At 45.5% G+C, this 22,902-nt stretch overlaps 2 protein-coding genes across 3 annotated transcripts in view; one reads left to right on the forward strand and one right to left on the reverse strand.

Annotated features, from left to right (window-relative positions):
* Positions 1–16,296, forward strand: part of hmcn1 (hemicentin 1) — a 74,735-nt gene extending 58,439 nt beyond the window's left edge. Inside the window, exons 66-107 of one of the 2 annotated variants that reach the window (XM_035647251.2) lie at positions 92–275; positions 751–848; positions 936–1,214; positions 1,329–1,525; positions 1,692–1,773; positions 1,977–2,113; positions 2,204–2,345; positions 2,435–2,579; positions 2,679–2,806; positions 2,907–3,063; positions 3,268–3,389; positions 3,477–3,641; positions 3,762–3,869; positions 4,405–4,542; positions 4,645–4,779; positions 5,178–5,447; positions 5,531–5,721; positions 5,831–6,044; positions 6,197–6,331; positions 6,454–6,644; positions 6,741–6,822; positions 7,054–7,323; positions 7,573–7,743; positions 7,852–8,022; positions 8,533–8,703; positions 8,829–8,999; positions 9,107–9,277; positions 9,708–9,878; positions 9,959–10,105; positions 10,258–10,395; positions 10,563–10,684; positions 10,842–11,079; positions 11,285–11,347; positions 11,580–11,699; positions 11,824–11,958; positions 12,059–12,172; positions 12,268–12,393; positions 12,530–12,658; positions 13,755–14,123; positions 14,256–14,375; positions 14,500–14,626; positions 15,099–16,296. In XM_035647251.2, the coding sequence (XP_035503144.2) occupies positions 92–275; positions 751–848; positions 936–1,214; positions 1,329–1,525; positions 1,692–1,773; positions 1,977–2,113; positions 2,204–2,345; positions 2,435–2,579; positions 2,679–2,806; positions 2,907–3,063; positions 3,268–3,389; positions 3,477–3,641; positions 3,762–3,869; positions 4,405–4,542; positions 4,645–4,779; positions 5,178–5,447; positions 5,531–5,721; positions 5,831–6,044; positions 6,197–6,331; positions 6,454–6,644; positions 6,741–6,822; positions 7,054–7,323; positions 7,573–7,743; positions 7,852–8,022; positions 8,533–8,703; positions 8,829–8,999; positions 9,107–9,277; positions 9,708–9,878; positions 9,959–10,105; positions 10,258–10,395; positions 10,563–10,684; positions 10,842–11,079; positions 11,285–11,347; positions 11,580–11,699; positions 11,824–11,958; positions 12,059–12,172; positions 12,268–12,393; positions 12,530–12,658; positions 13,755–14,123; positions 14,256–14,375; positions 14,500–14,626; positions 15,099–15,465 (6,911 nt within the window). In that variant the 3' untranslated portion in view covers positions 15,466–16,296. The remainder of the gene's footprint in view (positions 1–91; positions 276–750; positions 849–935; positions 1,215–1,328; positions 1,526–1,691; positions 1,774–1,976; positions 2,114–2,203; positions 2,346–2,434; positions 2,580–2,678; positions 2,807–2,906; positions 3,064–3,267; positions 3,390–3,476; positions 3,642–3,761; positions 3,870–4,404; positions 4,543–4,644; positions 4,780–5,177; positions 5,448–5,530; positions 5,722–5,830; positions 6,045–6,196; positions 6,332–6,453; positions 6,645–6,740; positions 6,823–7,053; positions 7,324–7,572; positions 7,744–7,851; positions 8,023–8,532; positions 8,704–8,828; positions 9,000–9,106; positions 9,278–9,707; positions 9,879–9,958; positions 10,106–10,257; positions 10,396–10,562; positions 10,685–10,841; positions 11,080–11,284; positions 11,348–11,579; positions 11,700–11,823; positions 11,959–12,058; positions 12,173–12,267; positions 12,394–12,529; positions 12,659–13,754; positions 14,124–14,255; positions 14,376–14,499; positions 14,627–15,098) is intronic. The other variant, XM_047336707.1, reaches the window with a different exon arrangement.
* Positions 16,297–16,904: 608 nt separating this feature from the next.
* On the reverse strand, positions 16,905–21,111 carry arpc5b (actin related protein 2/3 complex, subunit 5B). Its single transcript, XM_035647252.2, has 4 exons — positions 20,829–21,111; positions 19,512–19,584; positions 18,996–19,172; positions 16,905–18,854 (listed from the first exon to the last, which is right to left on the reverse strand). The coding sequence occupies exons 1-4, from the start codon at positions 20,966–20,968 to the stop codon at positions 18,792–18,794; spliced, it is 453 nt and encodes a 150-aa protein (XP_035503145.1). The 5' UTR covers positions 20,969–21,111; the 3' UTR covers positions 16,905–18,791.
* Positions 21,112–22,902: the final 1,791 nt, after the last annotated feature.

Consider the following 22,902-nt stretch of genomic DNA (forward strand, 5'->3'; position numbering starts at 1 on the left):
GCAAAGTCTGCCCTATGTAATACTCTCCTTAATAACTTGATAAAGAGTTCACATTTCTGTCGCTGACTCTACCCTCGGTTTGCTCTTTCAGTGCCTCCTGTGATAGACGGCAACAGTGGGACAGTTGAGGGGTTGACCACGGTTCTGGACAGTTCTGTCAACATTGAGTGCGTCGCCACAGGCTCTCCTCCCCCTCAGCTCAACTGGCTGAGAAACGGCCTCCCGCTGCCGGTCTCCTCCCACATTCGTCTCCTCTCTGCTGGACAGGTGCTCCGGTAGGTCAGTGGACAGGGCACGGGAAGAGGTTCTAACACATGGTGCTGCGTTCAGGACAACTTCTTGTGTTTCTAATGAGTGGGGAATGGGGATTCCGACATTTGTATGTAATAATTTGCATTGTAATGGTAAAACTAAGATGCTTGTATGTCTTTGGCTGTAAAAACCTAGAAAACCTAAACTTGTGCAGTTGTGTTTTTATAAATTAATTATCTGCTTAAAGGGCTAGTATTTTTCTTACTTTTGAATAAGTTTGGTTTTTCATTCTACCTAAAAAAATTATTATCATAGTAGGGTGCATTACAAAGTGTAAAAAAAAACTAAAAAAAAAAAAGGACAAGGTTCTTGCATTGTGCAAAATATTACCTTCAGAGATTGGCACACAAATAGACAATAAATGGTATTTATATAGTGTTTAGTGAGTGTTTTAGTGTTTTTGGATTCTTACAGATTGTACCATTTTGTATCTGTCAGGATTACACGGACCCAGGTGTCTGACGGTGGCACCTATACCTGCGTTGCATCAAACAGGGCAGGAGTGGACAACAGACATTATAGCCTACAGGTGTATGGTGAGTATGAAGAATAATATCACCAAACACCGTCCTTCTGCTCAGCAATGAATGACAACTAACCGTATATTTTATTCCTGTCCTCAGTTCCTCCTGGTCTGGATGGAGCAGGGAGCACAGAGGACGTAACCGTAGTCAGGGGGAATTCGGCCTCTCTGCTGTGTATTGCCGATGGGACCCCGCCCCCCACTGTGTCCTGGATCAAAGACGGCATGACTCTAGCTCCTGACCGTCACCTCCGATTGCTCAACCTGAACACCACTGTACAGATCACTCAGGCCCAGGTCAACGACACAGGACGCTACAGCTGTGTGGCGAACAACACTGCTGGTCAAGCAAGCCGCCACTTCAACCTGAAGGTGCTGGGTGAGTATAAAGAGCAGAAAAGTCATACACATGACTAATGCTACTAACGTCTCTCCTTTATTGCATACATTTTCATGTTGTTATCGTCTTTTAAAATATCATTGTCATGTTCAGACCCTCCACGCATCAAGGGCTCGGGCATACCGACAGAGGTATCTGTGGTGGTCAACAATGTACTGGAGCTTCAGTGTGAGGCCTCAGGTATCCCCACGCCCTCTCTGACCTGGCTGAAGGACGGTCGCCCGCTCCCGCAGACCGACAGTGTGCGCCTCCTCCGGGGAGGAGAACTTCTGCGTGTGGCCTCCGCGCAGGTCGGTGACTAAAGATTGTTGCAGCGGAAATTCCCACTTTTCATACTTTCACTGTTAATTCAATCACTTTTCCGTAAAACATATGAACCTTACACGACAGGACATATGGCAAAATAAGCAATTTCTGTGTCTTTTTTCCATTTTCTCACGCTTTTTTAACACTCAGCTGGAGGACACAGGCAGATACAGCTGCTTAGCCAACAGTCCGGCAGGAGATGATGACAAGGAGTTCCAGGTTCGAGTGCATGGTGGGTAACATACATATACACATTACATTTTGAAAACAATCACTTCATTAAAGCTCATTTACATAAATTATTTGTAGAGAAAGAGGAAGATACGTAGTTAATTGAATCCATATCGAATAATGTGTTATGCTTTTTCAGTAAATGGTGAAAATAAGATCTTTATGAGAATGAGATTGGACCTTTTCTTTGTTTTTCTGTGTCAGTCCCCCCGAACATCGCGGGGGAGAGCACACCTCAGAACACGTCAGTGCTGCAGAACAGACAGGTGACTCTGGAATGCAAATCTGATGCTGTTCCGCCTCCAACTCTGACCTGGCTCAAAGATGGCCAACCGCTGCAGGTCAGAAATCACAACATGAAACATCTCTGTAAAATACATGTCTTGACTCAAGGTTATTCACTTAATATCTTTTTTTTTATTCTCGTGTAGGCCTCTGCTCGAGTGCGCATTCTGTCGGGTGGCCGCTACTTACAGATCAACATGGCTGAGCTCGGCGACAGAGCTCAGTACACCTGTGTGGCGAGTAACGTCGCTGGCAAGACCACGCGACAGTTTAACCTGGCTGTCAATGGTACAGCTACAGCTTCTTTTTCTACAACTACTGTACCGATCTATGGGTCAATCTGTGGCCAATTGTCAACCTGTCACCTGTTTCCTCAGTCGCCCCAACTATCAAGGACGGCTCCCAGACTGTGTCGGTACACATCAACAAGTCGACAGTGCTTGAGTGTGTCGTAAGTGGAGTCCCACCGCCGCGTGTAACCTGGAGGAAACATGGTGCAATATTGTCAGGAAACAACCCCAGGTAAAAGACAAATGTCCAATTCTGTTAACAAAGATGATGAATTGATTATTCTAAGGATCTCAAATATCTATTTCTGGTTTTGTATGAACATGTGCGCAGGTACACGTTTGCAGAGGATGGGTCATTGCACATCCACTCTGCTCAGGTGACAGACACAGGCCGCTACCTGTGTATGGCAACGAATCAGGCTGGGACGCAGCGCAAGAGAGTGGATCTGCAGGTGTATGGTGGGTGGCAAACGTGTGCTTTTTAAAATGTGTCTCCCATCACCCACAAATACAGTAACGTCATCGAGTGATCCTGTGATCCCTGCTTCTCATTTTTCAGTGCCCCCTTCCATCGCGGACGGACGCACCAATGTCACGGTGACAGTCAACGTTCAGACCACCCTGTCGTGTGAGGCCACCGGCATACCCAAACCCACCGTCAGTTGGACGAAAAATGGTCGTGCCATGAATACTGACCAGAACCAGAATATGTACAGGTTGATCCAGGTTTTCTCCCTCTCCGTTTCCTAATTTAAGATCTTCAAAAACTCAGCTCAAGGCTTCACAGAAAGAAATCTTAAATTTTATAATTATTCAGCATAGACCAAATTAATCTCTTAATGTTTGAGCGCTTAGAGCTCGGACTTAATAGTGCAACTATATCCAAAATACTAACTTCAACTCTGTGTCATTGTTTCCAGATTGCTATCATCAGGTTCCTTGGTAGTTATAGCGCCCACAGTGGAGGACACAGCAGTGTATGAGTGTGTGGTCTCAAATGAGGCGGGGGAACACTCCAGATCCATCAACCTCACTGTCCACGGTGAGAAATACAGCCTTCTTCAACTACTTAATGTCCTCGTTTTTAGACCTGCCTTAAACCCTTGGACATGTTTTTATCTTCCCGTAGTGCCACCATCTATAGCAGATGAACCAACAGAGTTAACTGTGACCAGACTGTCCCCGGTGGTCATCGCCTGTACTGCATCTGGTGTCCCCGAGCCCACAATCCACTGGAGCAAAGACGGCATGAAGCTGCCCAAAGAGGGACATGGATACACTATCCTGCCCACAGGTGAGTTGTGCGAACAATATCAGGTCAGGTGAGGAAAGTGGTAAATGTCATTAATTGGACGCCTCTATGACAGTGTCTTTCAGAAGGATGTTGACCGGGTCTGTGTTAATCTGTTCCCAGGTCCTGTAGAGATCACCTCGGCAGAGCTCAGTCATGCTGGACGTTACTCATGCACGGCAAAGAATGCTGCAGGCTCGACCCAACGCCATGTACAGCTCATGGTGCAGGGTAAGAACATCTGGAGAAATAGCTTTTTTACACTGAGGTTCTGCTGTGTTTGACGATTCTCTGGTTCGTCAAACATTCTATTCTCATTCTATTCTCTGGTTTGGACTGTTTTAACCGTCTTGTTTTTTTGGGGGGGGTCGTTTAGATGTACTGTATGTTCCTTTTACAGAAAAAACCTTTTGGTCAGACTCATATTGTATATGGCTCCTTAGACTTGGCAATGGAGGACGTTAAGAAAACAGTCATTTGTCGGCAAGGTTCCTGCGTTAATTCCCAATGGAGCTGTGGTGACATGTCGAAACGTCTTCCCAGATCTTGGAACAAAATAGCTGGAACTGGCACTTTGCCAGCTAATGACATTGATCAAGTATATCACAGTATGTTCTAGACGTCATCACTCCAGATCCTGCATGCTCATGCGGGGAAAGGATAATTATCTATATTTTCCCCAACACTGAACATCTTCACGAAGGATTTTCCACACGTATAAATCTACTTTAAGTTATTTATATTTTTGTCCTGTCTGTCTCCTCAGAGCTCCCGGTGATCCAGTCGCACCCGCCAACCTTGGATGTTATCCTCAATAACCCCATCACTCTGCCCTGCTGGGCCACAGGCTCACCCAGGCCAACCATCTCCTGGCAGAAGGAGGGCATCAACATACCCACGACAGGTACTGTAAATCATCCTCCGTGTATGTGTGTGTGTGTGTGTGTGTCAATGATGAGACTGTAAGCAGTCAGTCATAACATCTTGTCTTTTTACTTTATGCTAGGTGGTAGTTTCACTGTGCTGCCTAATGGAAGTCTGCAGATCTCCAAGGCCTCTGTTTCGGACTCTGGTACATACATATGTGTGGCTCAAAACCCGGCTGGCACTGCACTGGGAAAGACCAAACTCAAAGTACAAGGTAGGTCACACACAGCGATAATCAGATTAACATATCTCGTTGCACTATGTGGTTGTCTGCAGCGGTTGGGCAAAAATAACAAATAACAACATCTTATAATCGGATTTTAACACAGTAGCCATGCAATTCATGGTTACGCAATGTCTTTATTTTATATTTTGTATTGAATTTTATAGCATTACATCATTATATGTTGACAGACGTATTGTCTAGATCCCTAGATACTGTATTTTATGCAGATTTACACGCAACATTTCCAGACTGCTTTTTAAAAGCAAAATGTTTTATTTGGATGTGGTCCTTCAAATAATTTAGTTTGAGTCTTAAACTGATGCTGATTCCTTCTCTTTGCTAATAATGCAGCGTATTAGACTCCATGTGATGTTTATGTGCCGCAGTGCCTCCCGCGATCAGCGCAGAGACTCGGAAGTACCTGGCACCTGTGGACTCCTCTGTGACGCTGCAGTGCCAGGCCGGCGGCTCCCCTCCTCCCTCGGTCACGTGGCACAAAGACGGGCAGCCGCTGATCGAATCTCTTCGCCAGCGGGTTCTCAGTTCCGGCTCCCTGCAGATCGCCTTCATCCAGCCCCGTGACACCGGACGATACACCTGCACTGCTGCCAACGCGGCGGGAACCGTCAGCCTCGAGATGAGCCTCACAGTACAGAGTAAGTGCACGGGGCCATTAGAAGCCACCAATATCCTCTGCGACTGTATAGTTTATTAAATCCATAATGACTTACTTTTGCAGTCCCTCCCTCGATTCGGGATGGAGAGCCAGAGGTCGCAGTGGTGGAGAACAGCCAGGCCCAGCTGGTGTGTGTGGCGGAGGGGGTCCCTCAGCCCGGCCTGTCCTGGGAGAAGGATGGCACTCCCCTCAGTGAAAGCACAGGGGAGTACACTGTCCTTCCCTCCGGAGAGCTGGTTATAGACATTGTTCAGGTGAGGGGAACAAAAATACAACAAATTATCTTTCTATATGTCAATGTCTGTAGATTGCTTGGAAGTTCAATTGAGTTGTGAAAGTGTCTCCATCTCCCCTCTACGCCAGCCCGACGATGCAGGCAGTTACACCTGTGTGGCCACTAATGCAGTCGGGCAGGACAGTCGGACGGTCGCCCTGTCGGTTCACACCCACCCCGTCTTCACTGAGCTGCTGGGAGACGTGGCCCTCAACAAGGGGGAACGCCTCCTCCTGACCTGCGGGGTCAGTGGCATCCCGCCACCCAGGACCACATGGGTCTTCAACAACAACATCATCCCAGGTTAGGGAACAACTCCTGTCATTAGGCAAATGGTTCATAACTGCTGAGAAATAACCGTTTGTACGTGTGTTTTTTTTGGAGCTATATGTCGCACATTAGAATGAATACTTCTAACTGTGTTTTTCTCATGTTGTCTTTGGTCATTGCTGTAGTTCACTATGACCACATGAACGGCCACAGTGAGCTGGTGATAGAGAGAGTGAGCAAAGACGATTCCGGCACGTACACCTGCGTGGCAGAAAACAACGTGGGAAGCATCAAGTCACTGGGCTTTGTATATGTTAAAGGTAAAACCACGCTCCAGTAAAACATATTGAATCTATGTCATTTGATTAGTTCACAATCTGACCCCATTGTGTCAAGGCAACTTTTTTTTTCTTCAATTCTCTTTTCTCTGCCTGCCCCTCAGAGCCTCCGATCATTGACGGGGATCTTCACTCCAACCGGATTGAGCCTCTGGGCGGCAACGCCATCTTGAACTGTGAGGTCCGGGGAGACCCCCTGCCCACCATCCAGTGGAGCAAAAGTGGAATAAACATCCAGATCAGCAACCGAATCCGTCAGCTGGACAATGGCTCTCTGGCCATCTATGGCACAGTGGTGCGGAGAGATAAGAGATTGAGACTATACTGTGTTGATGTATATATAGTTTTTGGCATAATGAACTGGGTTTTATTTGTATTCAATTCTTTGCAGGGTGAAGATGCAGGCAACTACATGTGTGTGGCAACTAATGATGCAGGGGTGGTGGAAAGAAGTGTCACACTTACCTTGCAGAGTAAGTGTCTGTCTGCTTTGTAACAGCGCAACTTAGCATTTAGCATCTGCTATTTCCAACATGAACTGAAGGAAACTTGAGGAAACCTAAAAAGCCCAAAACAATTGTAGTGACATCATCAGGGTTTATTTTCTTAGTATTCCTAGTGTTTTGCAAACTGATTTTGATGTGTGCAATGAGTGGAATTGCCCTTTAAATATCAGTTCACGTGGGACCACCCTCTTCTTCCAGGTGCACCCACCATCATTGTGGAGCCGGTCGACACGGTGGTGGACGCCGGCACCACAGTTGTGCTCAACTGCCAGGCGGAGGGTGAGCCTACACCCGTGGTCGAGTGGTCTCGTCAGGGGCGCCCGCTGCTGGCCGCCGAGCGCTTCTCCGCCCTTTCCAACGGCCCCCTCAGGATCAGCAGTGCCCAGAAGGAGGACACGGCCGAATATGAATGCGTGGCCAGAAACCTACTGGGATCCGTACTGGTCAGGGTCACTCTAACTGTACGAGGTGAGTTAAACCATGGGTCTTTTTCATTGCACCGCAGTTTTGAGCATACTTCCATTTTAGCCTGTAACTAATGTCAAAAGATTTTTCAATGGGCATTGCTTCTGCCACTGCAATCACAGTTATTAACTTTGATAGGAAAGACTTATTCATCTTGCTTTTTATCCTCAGGGAAGCAAAAGGAACAAATCACCCAGACTGACCAAATGGCAAATTATATCTCGCATCAATGTAGTTTTATTTGTTTTCCAGTACACGGGGGCTACTCGGAGTGGGCTGAGTGGGGTCCCTGCAGTGTGTCCTGTGGTGTCGGGCTTCAGAAGAGGCTGAGACAGTGTAACAATCCTTTACCTGCCAATGGGGGGCGCCACTGTGCAGGAGTGGAGACAGAAACCCGCAGCTGCCGGGGAAAACCGTGTCCAGGTGAGAATGGATTTTCAAGAATGAGAGGGAGACGATTCAAACTGTTCTTTCGGACTGCGTGCCGCTGGTATATGCTGTACTAAGACCCGTGACTGTGTCCGGCTTCAGTGGATGGTAACTGGTCAGAGTGGTCTCTCTGGGAGGAGTGTTCTCGTACCTGCGGCCAGGGCAACAGGACCCGCATCCGGACCTGCAGTGACCCCCCCGCTCAGCATGGAGGCAGGCCGTGTGAGGGGAAGGCAGTGGAGGTCATCATGTGCAGCGTCAGACCCTGTCCAGGTGAGTAAACAAGATTTATTCTACATTTGATTTGCTTTGATTTTCAATAAATAACCTCCCATGGCGGCTGCACGGTGGTGTAGTGGTTAGCACCTTCGCCTCACAGCAAGAAGGTTCTGGGTTCGAGTCCCGGTTCAAACCAACCAGGGCCTTTCTGTGTGGAGTTTGCATGTTCTCCCCGTGCATGCGTGGGTTCTCTCCGGGTTCTCCGGCTTCCTCCCACAGTCCAAAGACATGCAGAATGGGGTTAGGTTCATTGGAGACTCTAAATTGACCGTAGGTGTGAATGTGAGAGTGAATGGTTGTCCGTCTGTATGTGGCCCTGTGATAGGCTGGCGACCTGTCCAGGGTGTACCCCGCCTCTCGCCCAATGTTAGCTGGGATTGGCTCCAGCGACCCCCCGCGACCCTTAAATGGATAAAGCGGTAGACGATGAATGAATGAATGAATGAACCTCCCATGGCTTAAATTTGTGAGTATGATGTTGACTCTATATTTATACTCTTGCAGTGGCAGGTAACTGGGGGTCTTGGCTACCATGGAGCAAGTGCAGTGAGACCTGTGGTAAGGGTATGCAGTCCAGAATCAGGCTGTGCAACAACCCTCCTCCTGCGTTTGACGGGCCGCATTGTGAGGGCACAGACACCCAAACACAAGTGTGCAAGGAGAGACCTTGTCCTGGTGAGGGCTCAAGGATCTTATTTTTTGATAAATGTCTGTTGTTACCCAGTGTATGAAGTTTTTTTTTCTAAAATCAGGTGACTGATCCTCACTTTCTTCTTCTTCTTTTTTTTGTTGTCTTCCAGTGGATGGGAAGTGGTCATCCTGGGTAAGCTGGGGAGCCTGCAGTGTTTCCTGTGGAGGCGGGACCAGACAGAGGACGCGACTGTGCGCCAGCCCTGCCCCACAGCACGGTGGCAGGCAGTGCGAGGGCAACGACGTGCATATTGACTTCTGCAACAGCGAGCCATGCCCCAGTGAGTAACTTTTACTTTTACTTGTTTCTGGTTTCAGCTTACATACCCATCTGTGGCTTATCTCTTGTCCGTTCGGCATCTGACGTTTTCCCCCTTCTCTCTGTCAGTCAGCGGTAACTGGGGTCCCTGGAGTGGCTGGGGCAGCTGCAGCAAGACCTGCAACGGAGGTCAGATGAGGCGCTACAGGACATGTGACAACCCCAGGCCCGCTAATGGTGGGAGAGCGTGTGCAGGCGCAGACACACAGATACAGAGGTGCAGCACAGCAAACTGCCCCGGTGAGTCAGCATGTTTACAACTGTGCCGGGGTCAGGGGGTCATCAAGGCCTTAAGATGCTTTTGAAATGAAAAGTGCCTCTAAATGCAGAAGAAGAAAAAAAAACCTGTGTTAGCATATAACATTGTGTTTGTGAGGTGGCAAGACTGAGAAAGAAGATGGGGACAAAAAAAAGATAAAACACAAACTACTTTGTTAGACAGAAAAATGGCTGTTCTTCTTGTCTTGTTTGTTCCAGCATTTGGGAAACACGTGGAATGTGTCCTCATTTAATAAAAAATAATCTGTGTATTTCATAATATTTAATGTATTCCAAAAAAGACTAAATTGACCCTAAATCTCTGATTATGGGACAATTGATAATGCCCTGTTGCACTCGTGTTTTCCAATGATCTATGTGTTAATGTGAACACTCTCTGGGGTCATCACAGTCGATGGTAACTGGGGATCGTGGCAGCCGTGGGGAGAATGCTCTGCCACCTGTGGAGGCGGGGAGAGAACACGCGTGCGACTCTGTAACAGCCCGTCTCCGGGTAACGGTGGCCGCCTGTGTCCAGGAGACTCCTCGCAGCTCTCCCGGTGTAAAACTCAGGCCTGCCCAGGTAAAGCCGTGCATTCAGAAACACTTAAATGTGTGTGGTTCTGTTCACACTTGAGGCTTTAACAATTGTCTCTCTGTCAGGTGGGCCCCAGACGGCACGAGGGAGCATCATAGGGAACATCAACGATATCGACTTTGGCATCGCCATCCTCAACGCCACCATCACTGACAGCAAGTCTGGTGGCAGAATCATCAAGGCCACTATTTCGAACATACCAAGGACGTTGGGTCAGTTTCCTCTCACGATTTCACAACTTCTACTTTTAGACATGATTAACACGTGATACCTGCTGTCAGGGAAGTTGTGCATCTCAGACTTTTTAAATTAAAATATCACGACAAACGAAAATGCCATCTTCCTCCCGCCTTTTTTATTCAAGGTCCTGCGATGAGGAAGCTCATCTCCATCCTGAATCCTGTTTACTGGACCACCGCACAGGAGGTAGGAGAGGCTGTCAACGGCTACACGCTAACGGGAGGCGTCTTCAGGCGAGAGACACAGGTGGAGTTTGCTACAGGTAAGAGTAGACAGACCTGCATGTGTCTGTATTTATTCATATTACAAACTGAGCCCTTTGCCTTTAAACCCTCTGTTGAATCATGACATTTTCCTCACACAAACGCTGACTGATGATGTCGGTTGTTGAAATGAGACACACCTCTGGTGTTTTGGGCTGTTGCGTAGGTGAGATCCTGAGGATGACCCACATCTCCAGAGGCCTGGACTCGGATGGAGCATTGTTATTGGACATCGTTGTGAACGGACACATCTTACAGTTGCCCTCACATGCGGACATCAGCATCAAGGTACAGAAATAAGGAATGTTGGTGATTCATAATTTAGGTTTGTTCGTGAAACAAGACAGAGAGGTCATCTAATTTCAATTACTATGAAAGTGACATATTGGTTAGACTGTGTCAAAGTTGCTTCAAGGCGGCCTCACGTGTGCTGGGTTCACTGCAGGACTACACAGAGGACTACATCCAGACGGGCCCGGGGCAGCTGTATGCCCTGTCCACTCGCATGTTCAGCATCGACCGGCAGAGTGTGCCCTACTCCTGGAACCACACCATCTCCTATGACCTGTCCAGGGGCAAGATGCCCTACCTGGTGGAGATGCTGCATGCCACCGCCATCAATGCTCACTACCACCCCCTGGAGGAGGTGTTGGAGTACAGCATCCAAGCCAGTATCACCAAAGGTGAGGATACTGTTTTCTGAAGAACGTCGAGAATAATATTCTAACTGTTCGTCAGAGATAGGCAGAACTAGGTTAATATATTATGTTCTGTTTTTTACCTTTTGTTGTCTTGCTAGTCCTCCAGTCATTCTCAAATATTTTCCCTTTTTTTTCCGCCATTGTATGTTTGTGACACAAACTTAATTTGACATTTACATGAATCCAGGTGATCGCAGTAACCAGTGTCCTCAGGGATTTACTCTGGTGTCTGCTGGGCCCTACTGTGCAGGTAATATTTATGTATCATGCAGTTCCTAGTCAGTACAGTTAAAAATTGATTTTTTATTTAAAAGTGATCTTTTTTGTTTACTTACAACTTATCCAAACATAATTAAAATAACTTTCTGATTATGTGCTGGAATATGTTAAGATTAACACAATATTGCAACTACTTAGTAACATATCTGTACATTAGTATTCATGTTTCATGTTTCATGTTTCTTATTTTCTTGTTGCCGCAGATGAGAACGAGTGTGAGGTCAGGAACCCCTGTTCTCATGCCTGCCACAACGCCATGGGCACCTACTACTGCTCCTGTCCCCGAGGCCTCACAATCTCAGCTGATGGCAGGACCTGTCAGGGTACACAACACACACACACAAAAAGAATATATACATATAAATGCCATGCCTAGATTTGATTTAGGGATTTTTATGACAGCAATAGGTCATTGTCTAATAAATCTGCTGCTCTCCACTCTCTCAGACATTGACGAGTGTTCACTGGGTGGGAACGTGTGTCATGACGGACAGGACTGTGAGAACACCATCGGTTCTTACCGGTGTGTCATGCGTTGTGGGCGTGGTTTCAGGAGAACAGCTGATGGTCTCAGCTGCGCAGGTACAGTCAACACGCTTTATCGACATCTACAGATTTTTTTGGCCTTCCCAGTTTTCGTCAATATTTTTGTCTTAATGCTGATGCGTTCTCCGCTGCTCAGATGTGAACGAGTGTCAGGAGGCCCATCCGTGTAATCAACACTGTCTGAACACCATCGGTAGTTATCGCTGCGCCTGCGAGCCAGGATTTCAACTCAGGAACCGACGCTGTATAGGTGAGACTCCTCCTACTCTTCTCCAGAATCAAATCAGACCTGGGAAAAAAGTAATTTAATAAAAAAGACTTTTCCTGTCTCTCTTTTCCCCTCAGACATAAATGAGTGCAGACAGAGGGTTTGTCGTTCAGATCAACAGTGTAAAAACACACGGGGAGGCTACACCTGCATTGACCTGTGCCCCAATGGGATGACCAAAGGTGCCAACGGCACATGTGTAGGTGAGTGTCCCGACAGAGCTACGCTCGGAAAGCGAGACAGAATCAGCTGACGGACGAGCTGACAACGATGGAGCAAGCTGGATCCTCAGTCAGGGGTTTATCCGTTTGGTCTGTGTCTCTTGTGGTCCTGCTGTAGACATCGACGAGTGCCGAGATGGAACCCATCAGTGCAGATACAACCAGATCTGTGAGAACACCAGAGGCAGCTACCACTGTACGTGTCCACGTGGCTACAGATCTCAGGGAGTTGGGCGGCCCTGCCTCGGTACGTACATCCTTTATGTCTTCTGTAACACACGTTCAAAAAGAGCTTCTTTTGTATTGATTAGGCAGGTAACACTTTCAGTCTGTTAAGATGAGGATTTCTTAGTAAAGCATATGCCAAGCAGTTTGAAACACTACCGTCCTGCATTGCCGTCAGCTTTCTTGCTTCTGCCAGCGTACTTCCCTCTTTGTGTGGGTGACTCAATCCTGTCGAAAGTCTTAAAACAACACTGATGTCATCTGCGTCTAGTTCAGGCGTAGGTTCCTGCTGCTTGCTTGCTCTACATCTCTAAAATGCTGCAATGGAAACTGCTTGTTCTACACCTAACAGATAAAATCCAAAGACCTTGTTTTATAATGCCGATATGTAAACGCATGGTGTGATGCCGTCCATAGCTCCAGATTGTCTTAGTCTACACTGTCAGACAAGAGTACGGGTGAGAAAGGACTCCAGGGGGGGGGAACTGGAAATAAACGGTTCCTCCTTTGACACATCGATCATAAAAAAAAGACCAGCACCATCACCTCACAGCTCCGTCTGTCACTCTGTTTCCTTTCCCCCTCTCTTCCAACTCTGGTTTTGCAAACTGTCACCTTTATGTGTGAGTCTGGCTATATCCTGGTGTTGCTTTGTAATGGCATATATCCCCCGTTCCCCTGTGACATCATTAACCCTGGACGTTGATGTCTCTGTCTCTTGTCAAGTGCTGTTGATGTGTATCCACCCGATATCACAACACAATCTGGTATCATATCTTCACATAAAACGTGAACTAGATCCAAAAGTTATTTTCTTCGAACCTGCACTTCAGTTTGACATGAGAGGAGATGATATCAGTCTCTCATTCAAATCACACGAATGTGTTCATCATGTCTTAGAGACATGAAAATGCGGGGTAATTAACATATCCCCTTTTTCCCCCCCTCATCCTCATCTCTCTCCTCTGTCTTCCTGGCCCGCACCACCTCCATTTGTTCTTTTCACATCCTTTCCTTCCTCTCCATTATTATTTCTGTGCCTCTTTCCTCCTCCCACCCTCCTGTTCTGTCCCCTCTGTCTTATCCTGGTGCTGGTCTTTCCTTTGTGCTGAGGGCAGACATAAATGAGTGTGAGCGGCTTCCGCAGCCCTGTGCCCACCAGTGCGTCAACACCCCCGGCAGCTTCAAGTGCACCTGCCCGCCGGGGCGCCACCTGCTGGGTGACGGCAAATCCTGCGCTGGCCTGGAGCGTCTGCCCAGCTACGAAAGTTACTCATACGGCTACCGCACATCTCAGTCCTCCCCTGAGCGCAGCTCCCGCCAGCAACTGTACCACAACCTTGCCTCTCAGAGCTACCACTCCCACGCAGCCACCGCAGGGCGGCGCTACGGGAGCCGCGGGCGCAGAGAGACTCGCGCGCTTGCCTCGCAGCGCGGCCTCCTCGCTTGTCCGCAAGGGTTTGAGTCCAGGGCTGGCCGCTGCTTAGGTAACTATTGGAGGACAGGCAGGGCTGAGATGAGGGAGAGATGCTTTCACTGCTGCTTTAAGGGTAGTCCGTGAATATGGAGCTTGAAATGTGCATCATGTCTGATTTCCCCCCTGTGTGTGTCATCATCAGACATCAATGAGTGTGAGGTGAGAGACACCTGTCAGCACGAGTGCATGAACACACCGGGGAGCCACAGGTGTCTCTGTCCTGCCGGTTACCGCCTCATGGCCAATGGCAAAACCTGCCAAGGTGAGAGCTGTCGTCCACTCCCTGGATCCATCGTCACGCTTTCAATCCAGGGGACTCACTGTGAAGTCTGACCTGTGGTCACTGCAGAACTGCCGTTGTGATGCGCTGTTTGCTGTATCTGCAGATATAGACGAGTGCCTGGAGCAGAGCATCCAGTGTGGGGCCAACCGAATGTGCTTCAACATGAGAGGGAGCTACCAGTGTATTGACACCCCCTGTCCACCAAACTACCAGAGGGATTCAGCCACAGGGTAAAGACCTCATTTAGGATGAAAGCCATCGCTGAGGACGACCACAAAATATATCAACTGTTCAATCTGTGGGATTCACAGTCACGGAGCAGTGTGTATTTTTGCATGATATTAAACTAGAGGATTAGTTCATGGAAAATAAACCACAATTATGGCGTCCATGTTATCTCTGTAGGAAATAGTTCAAATGAATCCAGTCTGTGGTTTAGCTGCATTTAACTGAGACATTGTTTTTACAAATTAAACATGACTTTTTTTTTAAAATGTCATATTTTCAATCTTGCAAGCAGCACTAACCTAATTTAGCTGACTTCGTCATCATAAACAAGTGACCCTTTAAACAACACGAGTCTCATGTAATGTCCATGCATTAATTGAATAATTCAATTAAAGCAAGCATCTCAATAGAACCTTTGCTTTGTTGAATTCGGTTCAGAGGTAAATCTTGTATATGCTGCAATGTGTTGTGTAGGTTCTGCCTGAAGAACTGCCCACCGAACGACCTGGAGTGTACGCTGAGCCCCTATGCGCTGGAGTACAAGCTGCTGTCGCTTCCCTTCGGCATCGCGGCCAACCAGGACCTGATCAGGCTGGTGGCCTACACGCAGGACGGCGTGATGCACCCCAGGACCACCTTCATAGTGGTGGACGAGGACGTCACGCTGCCCTTTGCCCTGCGGGACGAGAACCTGAAGGGAGTGCTGTTCACCACGCAGGCGCTGCGGGAGCCCCACACGTACCGCATGAAGGTGCGAGCCCTCTCCTACAGCGAGGACGGGGGCATCGAGTACCAGACGACCTTCATCGTCTACATCGCCGTGTCTGCCTACCCCTACTGAGAGCACTTTAAATGACCGCGGGACAATGGTGCGACGATGAATCGCGTCCTCCACACGCAGCACCGCTGAGAGAGCAACATGGTGCGAACGAACGAGCGAGCGCCAGGGTGGGTGGGTGTGGTTGTGGAAAAGTAGCCACATCATTAAACAGACTGCAAAAAAAGACTGAGTGTGCCAGAGAGGCCAGTGAGCGCACGCAGCCCTGACGACATAAGGAACGTCGATTATAAAAACAAGCCACTGGAGGTCAACAGGAGGCTTGGATGAAACTGGCTATTTACTGGCTCTAATCCCATTAAACCTCACTTCAGTCTATCGGGGCTGTTGTTCAAATATTTGATTATTTTGTCCCCTTTCGGATTTATTTATAAGATAAACAAGATTTTTGCTCCTCAAAGCCAAAAACATCCACCAGTAGCTCAGAGAGTAGGCTTCAACCCTACTTTAGAAACCTTTCATATTTTACATCTAGCTATTATTAACTTATTGGGAAGAGCTTGAACATGAAATAAAAAGGGCAGTTCCCACGTTTGTTTATCCCTTGTGTCATCAGTCACCGGAGCGGAGCTGTGACTGTGCACATATGGTGCTTATTGTAAAGATGGAGAACTTGACTGTCTCGCATTCTTCATCCTCAGGTAGAAACCCAATCCATCGTTACACTGATGACATCACGAGTGTGCCAATATGCTCCATCCAGTAGTTGATACCAAGATGTATTTTATTTTTATGACTTGTACATATGTTTTTTCCCCCTCATAATGTATTGTCATACTGTACCTAATCTATCCATTTTGTAATAAAAATGTAATAAATGAATATACACTGAAATTACGTGTGATGTAGATCTGCAGCGCTCAAACTTCCAATTACACTTAACATTGAATTTAAGATCCTATTTAGGAGTAAATCTTCTTCATTGTTAAATATTTAAAACTGACATTTTCTGATGTTTTTCTCCAAAAAACAATAACAAACTATCTTTCAAGCCTTAATTTTATTTTTTGCAAAGTACCAATTCATTTTTTAAATTAGCAACAAACATGTATACTGTATAAAATCCAAAATAAATTGTCTCAAATGGAAACAAAAAGAAGAATTCAAACTTAATTTCCTGATAAATGCAAAAACAAACAAACAGTGGTTTTAACAAATCTCCAAATCAAAGGCTAATTATAGGCTATCATACAATATTCCTCATTGGCCTGTGTCTTATCATAACCAGTACACAAATACATGTCTCATAAGTGTTGCTCTCCTGCCTCTGCACTGCAGCCGCCTAGGATCTACTCAAAGAATAATTAACTTGTATTCTAATGTTTGCAAGTATTGTTAATTTTGTCTTCAACTTTAGTCCAAAATGTCCCCTTTAGTATTTTTAAATAATTATAAAAACTGATTTACGAATAACACCATCAAACATCATGACAAACTTATGATCCATTTTCATACCTTTAATTTTTTGTTGTCAAAAAAAAAGCACAAACCTTTATAAAAAGAGGAATATTCGAGTAAGGCAGTTTGATTTACTTCCTCGTCGGTGCGACTCGGACTAGAAAAAGTTTTCCTGGTTGTTTTCCTGTCAAACGAGCCGTCGCTGCATTAGAAGAGGCATCATCACTGACAACAGTATTCAAACATGACGAGCCACGTCTGAATATGAACTGGTGATAACTCATGAGTAAAAACACAAGTGCTCACAATGTTTTCGTGTTTTGTAAAAAGCAATGTCCACTGTAAAAAATCCTCGATTGACCTTCTTGTAGTGTTTGTGCGGACACAGCTTCAAGATGCTTGTCACACACAAACAAAAAATTTCTTTAACAATGCTTTTATGTTGATATTAAATGTATGTGGTCATAACTCCAAAACTATGTTTTTAAAAATGTTACTCTAACATATACGGACAACTAAATCATCAACGTGAGTTACATTATTTTCGTGAAAGCTAAATAAATCATTTGGCAACAGACATAATCCACCCTTAAGGCAGACAACACTTTCCAGTTTTCCTCATTGTATAAAATATACAGGAATTTTAAGTATATGTGGTTGCCACAGTACGAGTTTATACTGCAAGACAATACTGTGCATGGTGGGTTTTTTTGTTTTTTTTTAAATCCTCCGGCATGAATTTCAACAGATTTAATACAAAAATCACTAAAATCTCAAAAAGAAAATGGGATCATGCAAAACATTCTAAATCAATTCAAAGTCTGTTTCTGTTTGTAAAAAAATCAAAAATAGTCATATGATTATCATCATCATCATCTCTCCTGGAAAGCAACCGTGCCTAATTTGTGAAAGTGCTAAGCCTTGCATTTAATTTCAATCGAGTAGGGGTTTGGCCTTAAAGCAAAAATCATCAAAACAAATAGGAAAATGGGTAATCCTAGATTATTTTTTCTGCTAGCTATGAAAAAAAAATCCTAGAAAGTATTCTCAGGGTGATGTTATTTTCCTGAAAGTACAGATCCTGTGAGCAGTAACAGCACGAGGCCCTGAACAGTAGCAGAGGTTGCATCAGAGAGGCAGACATTAACAGGAAAGAAGGAGCAGTTAAGTGGGATTAATAAGAACAGGGGGGTGGCGATGCATCATGGGTAATAATCCTTAACTAGGGCAGGAGGCGGCGTGAGAAGACGGTGGGATGGATGGATGACCCGCCTCCCCTCCCCCTCCCCAGGGAGGATGACGACCCCTGTGAGCAAATCCACCAGCCTCCATCTGTGTGACTGTGCTTTTCGAGAGAGACTCCCGCTGCTCAAGTGTCACAGTGAGACGCAGCGAGAGGATTTACTGACATTGGGAGGTCTTCCTGAGTGAAACGAAGGCCCAGAAGGAATTTCAGCCAATCATTTGCACAAAAAAATGAAGTTGAGATTAGAGGAAACTCTAAATAATTTGGTATATATTATCAGGAGTATTTTCTTCCCTGTTTTCCTATCTTGTTAATCATTTCGTGACCCCACAGATTTATATTGCAAATCTTAACTCTCACACCGCTGTGTAGAATGAAAACATATTATAGAGGAATGATGTGGAGAGATGGGAGGCAGCACACGTGGGGTTAAAGAGAAGTTAGCACCCTGTGAGGAATATGATTCAGTCGGCTGTGATCGTGCATCGGAAGAAACAAGAAAACCCATTTTTATCATAACGTGACCCAGATTTAATCACAGCAGGATCACATTGAGTTAAAAATCTGGTTTTAGTTTTAACCCCCGATGCCGTCTGTTATATTACATGAACAGTACAGTGAAGCGCTCCCCTCCCACCCCTGTATCAGTCAGTGATGTGGAGCGAACCGATCGTCTGCTCCTCTTTTAGACCGTCTTCCTCGCCGTTAGTACCCTGACGATGCTGCCCACTCCTCCAGCTGCCAGAGCCTGGAGACACACACGGGAGGAAGGATGTGATCAGGACATTTCTTTGAAGCCGAGTCTCAGATAATCTGCTGGAGCTCGTCCAGAGTTTTGTGGCCTAATGTCCCTAAAGGATTATATCAAGACAATGAAGTAAATTTTTACCTTTTCATGCCACTGCAGCAGGACGGCGCTGCTGTTTTCCGACGGCCTCTCGAAGCCTTTGTATATGTATTTCATCAGAAGGTCCACGCCGTTGTTATCCAGACTCTGCACCCCTTTCTCAATGTCACTGCTCTTAAAGGCACTAAGCAATTTTAGCACGAGACCCTCGGCACGATCCTGGAGGAAAGATGTGAGGCGAGACGTCTGAACACCAGAGCTGCATCGTATTTCAGTCACTCATTAGCCTGGTTTCAGACAAGTCAGATTTCTCTTTTCAATTATGCAAATAATACATTTCTGTCAGATTATCACAGTGATTAATATGTGGCGTAAAATTTAAGATGCCATGTGTATCAGGACAGTCTAATATCGCTGGTGCATGTTTGTAAAGTAACTGAAGCCCCAAACGACATGAGTGATTTCATCACTCAAGAGTATAAAAGAGATTTGTCAGAAGAAAAAACAGAACAAGGATGTGGTGAAAATTCATTGGCCAATAAATCCAAACCCACCCACCTTGACATTCTGGTTCTTTGTGTTGATTGGTGGGTTCTTCAGGACTGCCTGTAAAGCCTCCATGAGATTTCCTGTGCAAGGGCGGGTTAAGGATGCAAAGCAGCACAGCGCAAAACAACAATACTTGGCTATAAGCTCAGATTTGATACATAAACCCAGTGTCAGCTTCTGCCTGCGACTCAGTCTGACCTCTGCGGTCGTCAGGTGGTTGTTTTCTAAAAGTACAGATCAGAAACCAGATATGGTGGCCTGACACCTGTCACAACTGTCTTCACTTTCAAAAGAAAAAAAAAGAGGAAACATTTCATTTCCTCAGGTTTGCGATTAGTTTTGCCACAGGTGTGTGTCTGTGTGGTTCATGCCTGCAGGGTGGAACTGTGGAGGGCTAACTTGGATATTTTGCACTTACAAATGTAAAACACAGGGGCTTGATTAAGTTTCTGCCACAGTTTCGGTCGTCTTTGTACAAACTTCCCTCTCGACAGCGTTTCTTCACAATGATGGGTTGGTAGCACATAATAGTGAATTTGTACTAAAAAAACACTTAAATGGAAAGATTTCTCCAGATCACCCTGCAGAAACTTCAGAGTAGCTTTTACTTGAAATGCATTTTCATGTCAAGTACAACATTGTTGAAATGAGTAAAGAATGGATAACCTTGCATCAAAAATAAGCAGTAACACTTGCACATGTGTGCAGAATATGTATCCTATAACTTGTGATAGATAGATGTTGTGTCTGTACACTGTGCCGCACAGGATTTTTTGTATATGCGCTCATATATCATATATTGAGTATTATACCTGTCAGACATGAGTTTAAAAAACAATCCTGCCCTAAGGTCAGAGGTCACTGTCTCATTCAATGAGGAAGTGGAGCACTTCCATACCTTATAAGGCCAATGACAACGTCTCAGCATCACTTCAGACTCACCATACACTTGAATGTCTTCTGGCAGAGAAGCCAATCAAGGCTTTGTTGGATTAAACTGGCGAACTTGTACATGAACAAGCGCATGACGCGAGTCTGCAGGTGGAATACTGTACATCGTACGGCCCCTGCTGAGCCCGGAGCAGAAATCCCTGGAATGTGACTGGCAGGCAAGTCCGGGCAGTGACTGGGCCTAGCCGCTCACACTCACGCATGTACGTGGAGACCTGGTAGATAACTCGCAGCCCTGAAAACGCACCGCTGCACTTTTCTGTACCCTCTTGTGTGTGTGTGTGTGTGTGTGTGTGTGTGTGTGTGTGTGTGTGTGTGTGTGTGTGTGTGTGTGCACACAGACAGGCCTGATGTTGTTTGCCGTGCAAAGGATATTGCCTGATGAGGGAGTCCACCTCCGCCTCGTCGGGACCCAGCTGGTTTTCGCCTCCGTCCTCCTCGTCCACAAACTTGTTCTCGTCGTACTCGTCCACGTCCACTCGTCTGAAGCGGGCGGACATGGTTTTCGTCGACATGTCGCTGACGGTTCTGGGGCTTTTTTAAAATTCTACACCGGAAAGAAAAAGGGGCCTGTTTTTAAATGAAACACCCACTTCTCTCTGACACGGCTGTCACCGCCTCACAGCACCGCCAGGCAGGAAGCCTCCTCACCTCTTCTTCTCCTCTCCTCTGTGTCATCTGTGTCATCTGTGCAAACGCTGTCGCCGCCCCGTGGTTCATTACCCGCAACTGCAAGGTCACTACGTGTATGTCTCATTTTTGACCGCTAGAGGGCAATCGAACCTAAAGTATAAATAAGACCACTGTGAGTGAGAGCAGCTATTTTAACGTATTTGATTCAGTGTCCTGGGTTTTAAGCCCATTCATTCAAGGAATCTTTCACTATCAAATACTTTTGGACATTTTTAATGTATGAAAAATATATTTAACCATACAAAGAAGTTATCTCCTGTACATGATCAATTTTTTTCAGAACCCTTTTCCATGCCGCCAGGTAGTCTGCGTGAAAAAAAGAACATGATATCCCATTGTAATCACCATTTTAGGTTTTAATTTTAGTTAATTCATTCATATTTTAAACAAAACACACACACATGTCACAGAAATATTACCATGCACATGACCTCCCCAGTGGTGCAGCTCTGACTTTATTGTGAGTATCGCCATGTGTCTGTTATTTATTAACTGTTTTTCATTTGTCGTGCTATCGGGGTTGTACTCTTTTTTTTTTTTTAAAGAAAGATGTAGGATAGTTTTATGAATGAAAAATTTGTGCATTTCATAGTTGTGACTGACAATTTTTCTGAATATTAATTTAACACTAATTTAATGGTTAATATGATGTAATTTCTTGATAAAAAAAAACACATTCTTAAGTGAAAGTACTCCAGTCCATGGCCATCAGTCTTAGTCTTCTGAAAAATAAGTAATACCATTTACTATAAGAATAAGGAAATTAAAGCGTGTAGGAGCCAAATCTGTTATCTAATAGGTCTGCGTTTGCATGTTATTCACACTTTGTCCACGGGGTGTCGCTGTGTTATTTCCTATGGCACAGGTATACAGGTGAGAATTGCTAAACTGTTGTCGGGCAGGTGGTTTGACACCGGAAGTGCAAACGGTTTATAACCGCGGTGGCTTTAAATGTTTGTTTGTTTATCAATGGAAAACTGGAAATGGACCTTTGATCGCATTTATGCATAAACGGAGTAAACGAAAATATCCTGCAAAGAAGAACAGCGTCAACCAGGTTAGTCCGGAGTTAGACAACTCAGTAGTAGTATTAGACTTGTCCTTTTTTAATATGCACAGAACAAAACCGTCTGTCATTGTGACATAGTGAGTGCAAACAATATTAATAACAACACATACAATGAATAAAAATGTTGTGGTGGAGCACTTATTTTAACTTGCAGGATCATTTTGAGAATAGAGGAAAGAGAATCAGCGCCTAGATCATTTTCTGCTTCTGCAAAAGAATAAGGATAATAATGCAGATGCTCTTTATTTATACTTATTTCATGTTTCAAAGCAGTTTAAAGACTCATTCATACATTGATTTACAGTAAATGCTACAACCAGGCACCTGTACCTGCACAGTGTTGTTGACTGGACAGAGAGAAACCCGACTTGAGTTCACAATCTTTTTTTAAAGAGAGACTCGTGTGCAAGAAAACTTTCACTGTACAGCATAAAAACACGGACAAACACAATCAAAAACAGACAATTCATAAAACCCAGCAGTCAAATTTGTTTAAAGAAAACAATTACAAGCCGCATTTGGAAAACTGTAGTCTACAGATGACTTTGCCAAATGTGAGATATGGGCCTGATGCGAGGTTTGTCTGAGAGACTAAACAATGGCACACACTCACAAGTGCACACAGGGTCGTCGTGTGTGTGTGTGTGTGTGTGTGTGTGTGTGTGTGTGTGTGTGTGTGTGTGTGTG

This window comes from Scophthalmus maximus, chromosome 13, assembly GCF_022379125.1.
Source record: "Scophthalmus maximus strain ysfricsl-2021 chromosome 13, ASM2237912v1, whole genome shotgun sequence".
Lineage (NCBI taxonomy): Eukaryota > Metazoa > Chordata > Actinopteri > Pleuronectiformes > Scophthalmidae > Scophthalmus > Scophthalmus maximus.